We start from the raw sequence: 13,459 nt of genomic DNA, 5'->3' as shown, positions 1-13,459 counted from the left end.
TCCCAAAGATTAAATCTACCACATTTCTGTTTTTTCTACTTCACACCACCTTATTCTACTTTGGTCTGATATCAGGGTGGGCCAAATGGACGCCCATAGGCTAGATCCAGCTTAGGAGACATTTCCATTCAGGCCATTACCTTACACTTTGAGGAGATGGGGAGCAGTGGGCCACGTCCTGCAGGAGAATGATTTCAACTGACCGCATACTGGCAGCCCTCTTCTCTCTGTGCTGTGTCTTAATACGTGGTCGCAAGCCCAGGATCCAGAAATATAGCATGGACTAGTATGTTACCCAGCACCTTCTTTCCCTCTTCCTTACTTCTGACATAGCTGTTCTTTATCTTTACCAACACAGATACCACAGCCTGTGAATCAGAGGAACGGTTATTTCACAAACTCTTCTCCCAGTACAACCAGTTCATCAGGCCAGTGGAAAACGTGTCTGATCCTGTCACAGTGTATTTTGAAGTGGCCATTACCCAGCTTACAAATGTGGTAAGACTCATTACAGAATACTGCTGAGATTTAGGGATGGTTGCAAACACACGCAAATTGCTAAAGCAGCAGATGTAATTGTGATGGTTGCACCTACAACTCTCATAGCTGACATCATTGTCATGTGTGCATATGTGTACATGCTGAGACCTTTGCTGTTCTCTTTGTCAGCCGAGTCGCTCCAGTTGCTCAAATGAGCGGTTCGAACTACACAGATTTATTTGCTTACTCGCGTAAAATCCCTGTGCTCTGGGCAGCAGCCTCTGGCACCCAGAGCAGCAGTACCAAATGTTCAAGTCCACTCTCCACAGGGCTAGTCCACTCCAGAGGCACCTGGTTGTATCCACATTGTGTAGCACATGGCCTAGTTGTCCTGTGGGGCCAGTGCCATTTCCCAGTGGTCCTGAAAGATAAAATCTTTTTTTTGCATGCTTTTTCAGTCTGTTTGTTTCAAAATAACGTAAGAGACGTGCAGCCTGCAGAGTGGTGTTTTAAAGCATGGAGCTGGGGATGAATGTTTTGTGTTCTGGGGTGCACTGTATACAAGGGTGAGTGTGTCTGAGGTGGCAGACCTGCTGAGCAGGGCAGAGGGACTGTGGAAGAAGCAAAACCTGGCCTTAACCCTTGCTGAAGTCTGCTCTGTGAAGCATATTATCCACAGAACAGAGGCTGGGTTTTGATTCTTAGGTACCTAGTTGAGTCCATAATGAAGTGACAGGCTGTCACTTAACCCTTGCTGCAGCATTCAACAGCAGCCAGGGAGCTAAGTTATCTGAGGCTATAAATGAAGGTATTGTAAGTCCTCATGGTGAAGGCAGTTGTCACCTTTTGGAGTTCCTTTGTCAAAGTATTTTGTTTCCGTGTTGCAGGTATCTTGGCAGGTTTCAGCAGTTCTGCCTCACATTGCAGCCCCTGGCTCTCAGTGCTGCCTTTGGAGGAAAAAAGGAACATCATAAGTAAATCAGTTGGATTTTCTCAAAAAGCGTCATGATTTTTACAAGAACTTAGATAGTTTAACCCATAGACAGGAACCCTACAGGCCTTTCAAAATTATATTTGTGCTTAATTTTCAGTATGCAATGTTGAAAATTCATCTACAACATTTTCTACCTTTGGCTTGTAAATATCTTAGATTTTTTGAGTCCACATGTTTAAAAACTAAGAACTACCCAAAGCAATATTGTTGCAGATATTTTCATTGTGAATGTCAGCCTGCATTCATAAATATATTTAATACGAGTCTTTCTGAATACTTTTAGGCTGAAGGCTCATTAGAACAGTATCCAATTTTTGTGTCTCTTGCAGCACTTTCCTGATTCATTGCTGATTGGCAATAGCAATAACTGACTGTAAAAAGAAGGTCTCAGTATAACAGTGACCTAATTTAATGCTGGTTGCATCTGCTCTAGAGGTTTGCATAGAAATGCAAGAAGACTGTGGGACAGATGCCATTTTCCTTGAATCTTGACCAGTACTGTACTGTGTAAATAGAGCTTTTTAAACATTGAATCCAACAAAACTCATAGCCACCAGCAGAACCTTATTCCTCTGCTACTGGTCAGAGCAATTGTAAGTTTTGTGTTCTCCAGGTACTCAGGCCTCTGGCAAAACAGTGCAGCTTTCTGTAAGTCTGATATTTGTGGGCATAATTTTTCAGTAGACCTGTAAAAATTTTTCAGTAGAGCTGCACATGACTGTGCACAATATGTAAGCCCCCTGAAAATAGCCAGAAAAAAGCTGGTATCAGTTAATGTGGAATTCTAGTTTCCATTTTTATCAGAATAAGTTTGTGGCCATCTCAGGATACTGTAACTGATTTATGGAGAGAAGATGTGCATGCCTGTGTTTCTTTCTAGGATGAAGTCAATCAGATTATGGAAACAAATTTGTGGCTGAGACACGTAAGTGGCTGCATTGCATTTCTCATGCATTTTGCATTGATATAATGAAATGTGTGTTACCTTATAAGCTACATCTATGGAATAAGTGCTTGTTTTGTAACAAGGATTTTAAAGGTATGAATAAGGAGAAGCTCCATTAACCAAAGCCACATTTGAAAAAGTCATTTCTTTATTCTTATTTCCAAGAAGTTACATCTCCCACCTTTCCTGTGTGGTATATTCTCCTCCAACTTCATGATCATTGGTTTATCTGGTAAATCTAGCTGGATGTACCCATTAAAAAGTGAATAAATATGCAGCTCTGCAGTCCTAGGTCATCTCCATATTGAAGATTCCAACCAAAACATCATTAGCAAAAGGAACACGCCTTCATTTTTCCTGATGGTTTTAACACTTACACATAGACAAAGATCCTTAGAGGACCTAAATTGCTGAGAAAAACAAGCCAACTTCCACCAAAACCAGTTTCCTTCAGGCACTGATTGTGGTCCACACAAAGCTTTCTGTGAAAGATACTGTACTTATGATCAGGATTTTCAGTGTAGGCTGCAAGAGCATGGAGCATGGCCCCGTGATAGGGCACTAAACAGCAATGCAAGAGAGCTGCTGGGCATCCTTCGCTGCCCCTGACTTGGTAATTTGCTGCCCCTGTGGAACCAATAATGTCCCCTGGCAGCAACTGCCTGTTAGTGTGCACCTCCTTTCTCATTAGGATGCTGGTCTCCTTCGATGCTGGCCTCCTTTAACCTGCAGGGTGCACTCTCATGACAGCAGCAGCAAGGCCTGTATTTCCTCTCTGCAGTGGGGAGGTAACTTTGCACAGGTAAGGGCCTATACTGATGTAGCAAGACAGAGGAGACATCTCAGCGTGTCAGCAATGGCATCCCATCCCCTCACAGAGGAGGGAGTAGCATATCAATGTGAGCAATATTCATATATGTCCAGTGTTTCTCCCGGTCATGGCCATGTTGTCTTTCGGACCATTGTCCCCTTCTACACGTGCTGCACTTTCAGCCTTTATCATAGCCTGTCATTTTACAGAAATATCTGAGAAGCAGATATTTGCTGATAATACAAGGTTTTAAAATCCTTGTCCATTCTTCTTTCAGATTTGGAATGACAACAAATTGCGATGGGATCCCAGAGAATACGATGGCATTGAATTTGTTCGGGTACCAGCAGATAAAATTTGGAAACCAGATATTGTCTTGTATAATAAGTATGATGAACACTTTTCCATTTTACACTTTCTCTCAAATGTATCCTCTTGCAGTGTCCATGAAAGACATTTTACTTTCATGGTAATTTTCTTTTCTTTGCCTCATTTGTCTTTCTAGTGCTGTGGGAGATTTTCAAGTTGAGGGCAAGACCAAAGCCCTCCTTCGCTATGATGGAATGATCACCTGGACCCCACCAGCTATTTTTAAAAGCTCCTGTCCTATGGATATTACATTTTTCCCATTTGACCATCAGAACTGTTCGCTGAAATTTGGCTCATGGACCTATGACAAAGCCAAAATTGATCTTCTGATCATTGGATCCAAAGTAGATATGAATGACTTTTGGGAAAATAGTGAATGGGAAATAGTTGATGCTTCTGGCTACAAACATGACATCAAATATAACTGCTGTGAAGAGATTTACACAGACATAACATATTCCTTTTATATTCGAAGGTTGCCAATGTTTTACACCATAAATCTGATCATTCCCTGTCTCTTCATCTCATTCCTGACTGTGTTAGTTTTTTACCTGCCATCTGACTGTGGTGAGAAAGTGACTCTTTGCATCTCTGTGCTCCTTTCTTTGACTGTATTTTTACTGGTGATCACAGAAACAATCCCATCCACCTCTTTAGTAATTCCCCTCGTAGGTGAATATTTACTCTTCACTATGATATTTGTGACTCTGTCAATTGTCATCACAGTGTTTGTCCTGAATATACATTACAGGACTCCAACCACACACACAATGCCCAAATGGGTAAAAACTGTCTGTCTTAGCTTGCTCCCCAAAGTTCTGTTGATGCAGAGGCCACTAGAACAGCAGAAAAAAAACGTCTGCAGAAAAAACAAGAAAGGATCAGCCAATACGTCAGGCAAGTCAAAGCACAGCAAACACAAAGATACCAAATTACACAAGGAGCAGCGATGCAGTCACTGTGATAAGGCAGCTGAACTCACTACCACCAAAAGAAGACGGCTGAGCCATCAGTCGCTGAAATGGATGGCAGAGCACATGGAGTACTCCCCAGAAGTGAAGGATGTCATTAGCAGCGTTCAGTTCATAGCAGAGAACATGAGGTCTCAAAATGAAGCCAAAGAGGTAAGGGAGGTAACCACCCAGCCGGGCATGGGGCCACACTTCCAGCAAGTGAAAATGTGATCTAGGAGGGCAGCCCAGAGGAACTGGAGTCGTTGGGTCTAGAGAAGGAAATTTTGAGACCTGTGAATGCATCAAAGTTTCCTACAGAAAGGGAGAAGATAAATCATTCATTGGGGATGGAACAAGAAAAGTAATCTCATCTCTTCTTCCTCTATCCCCAGTGGATAATTTAAGCAGCAAGACAGTTTTAGGTTAGACATGAGGCTCACCCTTCAAAGGAAAAGAAGAGGAGCATCAGCCCGTTGTGGCCATGAAGAATGAACTTTGATCAGCAGTGGTTCAGGCAGAGTTGATCCTGCTGTGGGGCAGGGGATAGACTAGACGGGACCTTTCAAGGTCTCTTGCAACCCTACTTCTGTAGATCCTCAGAAGCAGCCCTCTTCCACTGCTCACCAACTGCTCAGCCCTGGTAAGCAGCAACATCTCAATACTAAGTGTGCTATTTGCCAAGCAGGGTGCTTTTCTGTGTTAGTAACAGAACAAGCAAATTTCGGAACTGCTTTTTAAAGAACAGGGCTTGTCTAACAGCACAGTAGTTGATCTGGAGAAGAACTATTCTCAGCCAGTGATAAATCTGGTAAAGATATTCTTTTCAGAATGCTGTTGTCTGTACTTTGTTTCAGTCTGGCGTGTTCTGATTTTTTTACAGTTATTTGACTAATTGTGTCTTCAGGAATACAGTATTTTCAGCCATGACAAACATATATTGAAATAAAAGTTGAGTTTTGGGGAGACAGTTGAATAAAAACAGACAACAGATGAATAAAGGCAGATTCAAAGAAAAAAGAGAGCGGGGTTTTAAAATGAGTCTTGGCATTTGAACTAATGGATTTGCTTGTGTGAGGTTATAAATCTTTTATCCTAACAGAGATTACTATCATAGAAAGTGATGCACGTTAGAATTTAGAGAATTCTGGGGCCGTGTCCTCAGGTGTAAACACAAGCAACTAAAAGCAGCTCCAAGAAAGATTATCTGACATCCCCCCGCATCCAGGCCTCACAAGGAACAGGAATTCTGTGACACTTCAAGATGTTTTAAAAAAGTGTTTAGAACCTAATGAAACATTTCTCTTTGATCTGTCACGAAACGTTTACTTTTGGTTTTGAAGTTTTTTAAATGCTCTATGACAGCAAAATCTATTTCAAAATTAAATACTGCTGTATTTGTATTGAAAAACAAAAATACTTTGTGAGGAAAAAGTTGAGAGGTATTCTTTCTATCAGAATATTTTGTTGAAATCAGCACAAATTCATGCAACTTCTGTGCAACCCAAAAATTACTTTTTTTTCCCCTTTTTTATGTCCTGCAGAAGTTGTTTCACCTGAAAACAAAGTCCATAACTTTCTGAATAAAGGGCTACGGTTAAGGCCTGGTGACTGAATTCATAGGGTGAGTGGGTAATACATGCCAGCCCAAAGCAAAAGACAGGAAGCTGTCAGCACAGAGGAGGATGGGGATTGAGCTGAGCCTTGCTTAGTACCTATGCCCTTAATGTTTTGCTTGACCCCAACATTTTAGCCCTGCTCTCACTGCCACACCAGCTGCATAAAACATGTCCATGTACCGTATTCAGCTTATTTCTCTGATGCACTCCAAAAAAAAAAGAAGAGGCTTTGCGTGAAGCAGTCCGAATAACATGCCACCTTGATTATACGGCTCCTGATAAGTCCTCAATTGCCAGTTTTGCTCATTTGCATTTTAAAAATCTCTTCTGCCACATGAAATTGTATTCTTAGTCTGGTGCATCAGCAGCTCTGTATCTTACCTTTCAAAACATACTAGGGATGGGAAGCAGTATTTTTCATTTGAGAAAAATCCTCTCTTCGGGAAAAAAAAGGGCTTTATTCTCAGGCAAGCACTGAGGAAATAATTCTGCAGGCTGCTTCTGCTTCAGCCGGACATACAAAACCATAAAAGCCATATGGGTGATATCATGCACTAGTCCTGTAAAAATAAAAGCCCTTTAAAAATTGTGGCAACATTTACAGCAGCTGGCATTCTTGCTGCATTTTCTTCCACAAGAAGTACAGCAGCAGCCTCTTGGAGGAAAACATCAAGAAATTGGGAAAACAAGTGGAAGATACCTCAGCAGAGAGCTCTTAAACAGTCACTAGTTTTATACGAGTGAATGTTCTTCCGATGCAGTGGCCCTTGTATGTAGGTACAGTTTAAAGGACAGCAACTTCATTGAATGTGGTTCTAAGGTGTATCTGTCAGACATACAAAATCCACTGTGGCCTGCTTAGCACATGACATGGTGGTTTGCTCAACCAGGGACCTTGCTTTGCTATAGTCCCTGCATCCAGCTGTCCAGTCTGCTGAAATCAGTGGGGCTTGACTGGAGTGACACTGTGGCAAATCAGGCCAGAATAGCAAACTGTCTCTTGTGTGGGCTGTCAGGATAAATCCTCTGACAGGGTCTAGTGATGTGCAGCTATGGTGATTCTGCCTCCTCTTAAACCACCCCACTCTGCACCCACCACCTGATCCGATCCTATTTGTTAATGTCAGCGTCACAGCCTTACCTTGCCAACAGACTTGAATATTTAGAAAAATTCAGCAGACTAGGACAGTGTTGAATGTTCTCAGCCAAAAGTGGTAAACACTATTAGAAAATCAGCCCCCTCTAAAGACCCTTGAAAACTGCAGCAACTATAAGCACGACAAGCAACATTCTTGACTGCATGTATGTTCTTCCTCACATTCAAAAGCACAAGGGACATTTCTGCTGCATAATGCCAACTTGCAATTGCATGTTACATTACATGTAGTTTATCCTTTTCATTTTTTTTCCTCTTGCAGGTGGAAGATGATTGGAAATACGTAGCTATGGTGATCGACAGAGTATTTCTCTGGGTATTTATAATCCTCTGTGTGTTTGGGACTGCAGGGCTCTTTATCCAGCCGCTAATAGCAGATACATAACTTGATCCACTGCTTTTTATCCACTTTTGTTCTTGTTTCATTTTTGGTTTAGAACTGTCCCCTGTATTTCTGTCCTCTTACATAACCCCTCTACTCATCGCCTCCTCAGCACCCAGCCACAGAGGAAAGGAGAAAGAGAGGGAAGGGTCCTCTGGGAAAGCAAACAACCCAGAACAGAATGAGAAGAGGACTGAAAATGGGAGATGAGCATGTGGTCTTTCTACAGCGGAACGCCGGGGATTTTTAGAGTGCCTGCCTGTCTTTCCCTCAGTGAGATCAGCAATAACAATTGCACTGAGGATCACAGGAGCAGACTGAAGTTATTGAGCTTTTCCCTTGGTTTCAGTACAGGGGGCTATTAGGACAATTCAGGCACTTCTGAGTGCATTGCCCAAAGAGGGCTGTACCTGGCTTCATTTTTCTCTCCTGATCATAACTCTTCCTCAGCTTTGAGTTAATTTACATTTCCTCTCTATTTCTCTCCTTGTACAACAGCTAGTCTCTGGTATGGAACTTAGATGAGGTACCATAGTCCTACTGACTGGACCAATGCTCTTTATTGTGTTCTTGTGTCAGGGCAGCCAATAATCAAAATAAAAGTACAATCAAACCAATCCCTTGACCCCGTAACATTTTTAATACAATCTAAAATAAGGGGTCCCCATCTTCTGCAATATATGTACACGAGTGAGGGGCCCAGATCAACAAGGCACATGGTTACATTTATGTTTGAAGTCAGACAGGTCTTAAGCACTTAATCATAGCTGAAGACAAACCAACTTAGTATTTTGCACTGCATGTAGCCTTGCTGACATCATTTGAAGCATCCTAGAGTCACCAAAGAGGAATAACCTGGATGCACCATGGAAAACCAGAAAAAACCTGAACTATCTGTGGTTACCATGTGAGGAATCCACATTTGAAACCTACATGCTTCTAAGACCTTTAAAAACTAGTTCATCTGCCACTTAACTTTGCATGTGATCAAAGTCCCCTTTACTTCCTGATACTGAATAGCAAGACCTTGGTGAGCTCCAGTAGGATTTCCAAGCCACATTTCTCTCGTCAGGTTAACAGTGGTCCCAGTCCACAGGTTCTGCTCTGAAAACTCTTGCTTGCTCAGGCTCAGACATAAGCCCAACAGGGAATGGTTTGTCCCTGAGTAGCTACTCATCACAGACAGAATTGGCTTGGCAATATTGGTTTGATCTGAGTTTTCCTGTGTTTTTAAAACCCAAGACCAACTTGGGTTACACACATCCCAGCAGGAGAAGGCTGGCTATCATGAATCCTGTGCAAAGCTGGGCACCTTGGTCCAAACAGCTCTGCAGCAATTTTCCTTTTGCTTGCTCCTCATGGGCCAGTGCTGTGTGTGCAAACCTGTAACTGTAGGGACACTTCCTTTGGGGCTGAGGTTGCTGCTATGTAACCAGGTTCCCAATCCTTGTGCGCTTAATCCTGAAACACTTTGTAGATGTGCACCTGATGTGGTTTCTGCACTAGAAGGTTGGACAGTTTACCCTCAGGTCCATTGTCTGTTTAGAGTCCTGTTCATTTTGTGCTGAAAGATTCTTTAAAAGGCACCATTCCAATTAAAGCTAATGGCTTCAAGAGTAAAAAGCCCTTCTCTGTTACAGGAGGCTCTAAATTTAATTGTACAGTGCCAGTGCACTGTTTTCAGTGTGTGTCGTGTATCAGTCTCTGCTTTGAACATCACCAATCCTTGGAAAGTATGACTCCCTGTTTCTGAAGTCCCTGACTGGCCTTTTACTCTTTTTTGGTGCTCCATAATAAAGAGAATAAGACTGAATAGATGTATATGTCAGAGAGAAAGGTGGAATGACAAGAATATAACTGTCTTAATCCAGTAGTTGAAATATATAAAGTCATGATTTTCTAGAAGAAAACCGTATTTTCTGTAATCCCCCTGAATGTTGCATAATTATATAGCAACTGACAGACAGATGTGTGAACAAGCATGGTTTGTTTTGTCAGCCTGTCAATTAAATACCACTCCTGGGATATCCTTTCTTGACGAATTTGTATTTTTTTAAAAACTCCCTGCTGTATAATGTGTTTAGAGATGCTGCTAAATGACATTTGCTATGCTGGCTCTTTAATCAGAAAGGAGGGGAGGGGAGAGAAAGGGAATTCAAAGAGGAGAGCTGCATTCTGAGCCCGAAAGCTTCACTTCAACAGGACAGACATCTGACTGCCAGCATTCACTGTTGCAGTCTCTGACCATACAAACAATGAAAATATTGTGGCTGAAGGTGTACTGCATTGGTGTCTTAGGCATGACAGCTACTGCCCCACAGCCAGTAAGCTGACTTTAGCAAAATCCCTGGCTTTTTGTCAAAGCATTCACAATTGTGCAGCTCCTCATCTCCAGTTAGGAGGCCTCCGTGCCCCAGCACCAGCTCCCTGTCTTTGTCATTTACAGTACTACACACCTCTCTGTCTTGCCTCTGGACCTCAAACACAGGGTTTGGACAGTTTAGCTCATCAGCCTGGTATCCTAAGAAAGTAAGATTTACAAAGTCATGTTCTGTCTCTTTCCGAGTGTACTATTTCCCCTTCCTTCCCCCCACCCAGTAACTTTTGGATCCTTCTTTTGCCATTTTCAGCTGTGTTTGGCACATTCAAGACTGGGAGCCTTGCATACTCCGGTCAGCTTTGTGAAAGTAGTTGGCTGATTAGAGAGAGTGGGGGTGGGGGACACGATAAGCATCTCACCTTGGAGAAGGCTGCAGTAGGGGGCCACCTCTGAGCAGACATGGAAGAACCCACACAAAAGTGACATATTTGCTTGCCCCAACTCTTTTTGGGGGACCTTCTAACTGAAATACCAGGAAAAGTTTCAACCAGAGCTCGTGCCATCCCAGACACTGAGTTGAGTTGCACACCATGCACAGTCACAGGAAAAAGTATCCATGTTCGTTGCAGGGCACACGGAGTGGTGTGTCTATTCTTGCCCCATCAGCTCCAAAGGCACATCAGCAACACCCCTTATTATATGTCCCAGTGATAAGCGTAGCACTGGCAGCAAGAAATCTCCTTTCCTTGAGAGTGGTGGCATCTATGAGTTAATTTTAAAAGCACAGAAGCAATTTGACGGCTCGACCAGCTCATTACATTCCCTTCCCAAGGGAGACCATCTTTCCACTTTCCCCCCACTAAAAGGCCCAGAGGAGTTTGTCATATTTGTCTCTTGGTGAATGGATGATACACATGGTCCTACACAAGCAGTGCCAAGGCCCTGGCAAACCAGTGCCCAGAAATCAAAGCAGCACACGTTGAGGCAGTAGTAAGGCTGAGGCTTGCCCTTTTTTTTAAGATTTGCAATTTGCAATGTTGTCATCCACAGGCATAGCACATGGAGCAGCTGTCTGCCCAAATGTCCTCCTTAGTTGTGTTTCTTAGTGGCAGGCCAGGCTGTGGGACATGCTGAATGCATTTATGGGCCAGCGGCAAAGAGATTCAGGGAAGCTCAGAAACAGTCAGCGCAAGGAAATAATGAGTAGTGAGACTACAGATGTAGCAGTCCCAGATGCAATGCCAGGAAGACCAGAGGCCAAAAGCCATACCTGTGCAGTGTTCATACATCTCCCACTCCAAGGACCTGAGCCCTGCTGACCTTTACCAGCATAAGCCAGAAAAAGCAGCTTGGTATCAGACACAGCCACGTGAGACACGGCCATGCGTTGCCTGCGGGTGGGCAACCGAAATGTCGCAAGGTGAGGACAGGACCATCTGCCAGCTAAACACCTGAAGCACTTGCCCAGGAGAGGATTTTGTCATCTGTCACGGCTAACAGGCAGCCCCCTGGCAGCAGTGCTCAGAGGGAAAACCTATCACTGATTGATTTCGAGAGTCTGTAAATGCTGAAGAGCTTCCTGGCTGTTTTCCTACAGATATTTCACAGTACTGGCCAGGGGAACAAACTGACTTAAACAATGCAGGAGAAGAGGAGCAGCTGGTAGTAAGGTCAATGTGTAAGAGTTTTATACCAGTGTCTTAACATAAGACATCTATCTGTATATGCTAAACTAAATGGGTCTGTTCTAAGTTCCTGCAATATAATAACCAGATCTGAATGCTCCCTCCTCAAACTCACACACAAAGCTAAAACTTTATGAGGACTTTCCAAGAACGTGACAACCCCTCTGAATAGATTTGAGACAAGGCTTTTAAAATGGGCTACAATCTAGACTTTGTTGACAACAAAACAACAACAAAGCCCAGCATATGAGCACTCTCACCCCAGGAATCATTTACTAAATACATCTTTATTAATAATGATTGCACAAGTGAACAGAACTTTCTGCAGTGACACAACAAGACAGGATGATACTAACTCACAGAGGTCTGGTGTGCATGCATAATCCAAGCACAAGAATACCTCCATGTATTTTTAACACCACCTAACCTCCATCCCTAGGAAGAAGGTTTCAAGGCTAGTTAAAGCTTTAACACCAGATTCACATTTAGATTATTGAAAATTGGATCTCCAAATCCCTTGCTAGCCTTGAAAACCTCTGCAAATTCTGAATGGTATTTTCTAAAGCACTCCATGTTGGCAAACCACTGCCCAGCAAAAGTGGTGAGAGCTTCACCTGTGCATTTTCTTTCATTTACACTTTTAAGAGGGATTTCTAATCATGCAGAAGGATCCCATTCAAATGAATCAAAGGAATGAAATTGAATGAATTGCCTGGGAAACATGAACAAGCCAACACCCAAAGATACATCTTCCCGGTAGCCAGGCCACCCCACAGCTCTCAGGAGAAACTCCACTTCTGCACCAACCACAAGTTTAATTTGCTGAAAACAATGTCTGCAGCTCCCCTCCAGCTGAACTGTTTAGGAAGATCACTGTTGCCTTACGGAGTAGCATAGCCACCTTTCTCCATGCAATATGCTTCAGGTGATCTTCCACTTCCACTTGTCTTGTGAACAAGCAGGTGCAGGAATCATAGTTTCTAAATGCAGAGCATGGGGAAAATCCTTACTTGTTAAGCTTTTTGGTACATTACAGAGCAGCAGGCAAAATTGCAAATAATACTGAAAAGAGGGTAACACCTTGTAGCTTCCTGGCGGCCAAGAGGAGAGGTGCAGTGTGCATGCCATAAAGGCTGGTAGCAGGTGGGCAGAGTGGTAAGTTCTGCCACTGTTGAGCGGATCCTGCAGCGAGGTGAGGCCACAGAGTCAAGGTTTTGAACATCCCATCTAAAAGGTGTTTGTACTTTTTCTGATGCACATGCTGTGCGATTGCCAGTTCTGACACATGCAAAAGCGATCTGTAGAGACTTTGTGGTTTTTACTTACAAATGTAGATAAACTGAGTCCTGATTTGTGTTCCTACTATAACTTCTTTTATAAAGTAGCATTTTAACTGACAGATCTGCCTTTTAAGTATAATCATTGTGCCAGAAGTACTGTTTCCAATTTTAACTAATAATCTTGGCTTTTATTGTAATATCATCAAGCTACTAGTAAAATACTTATAAGCCAATTGTGCAACACCAATTCACTTTGGGACTCAGCTGCGCACCAAGCCTTTCTCTGACCTTGGCCAAATCTGTAACTGGTAGAGTTGTATGAAGATAGAAAGCACTAGTCAACGCCCGCTGTTACCATCACCTTCCTTCCTTGCTGTTGCTTCCCATCCTGTACAATAGAGACCAAGCTCGAAGGCACCACCATCCCTTGGCATCGTACTTGTTGTATGCTACTGTGGGAGCATTTT

General features: G+C 42.9%; 1 protein-coding gene across 3 annotated transcripts in view; it reads left to right on the top strand.

Annotated features, from left to right (window-relative positions):
* The window catches only part of CHRNA6 (cholinergic receptor nicotinic alpha 6 subunit), a 41,893-nt gene extending 33,154 nt beyond the window's left edge, over positions 1-8,739 (top strand). For all 3 annotated transcript variants that reach the window (XM_076362770.1, XM_076362772.1, XM_076362769.1), the window contains exons 2-6: positions 359-498; positions 2,355-2,399; positions 3,509-3,618; positions 3,737-4,724; positions 7,588-8,739. In XM_076362770.1, the coding sequence (XP_076218885.1) occupies positions 2,373-2,399; positions 3,509-3,618; positions 3,737-4,724; positions 7,588-7,710 (1,248 nt within the window). In that variant the 5' untranslated portion in view covers positions 359-498; positions 2,355-2,372 and the 3' untranslated portion in view covers positions 7,711-8,739. The remainder of the gene's footprint in view (positions 1-358; positions 499-2,354; positions 2,400-3,508; positions 3,619-3,736; positions 4,725-7,587) is intronic.
* The last annotated feature ends 4,720 nt before the right edge of the window (positions 8,740-13,459 follow it).

The sequence above is a fragment of the Aptenodytes patagonicus genome, chromosome Z (assembly GCF_965638725.1).
Source record: "Aptenodytes patagonicus chromosome Z, bAptPat1.pri.cur, whole genome shotgun sequence".
In the NCBI taxonomy this organism is placed as follows: Eukaryota; Metazoa; Chordata; class Aves; order Sphenisciformes; family Spheniscidae; genus Aptenodytes; species Aptenodytes patagonicus.
Note: the sequence above shows the minus strand (reverse complement) of the source record. Positions and strands in the feature narration are given on the sequence as shown.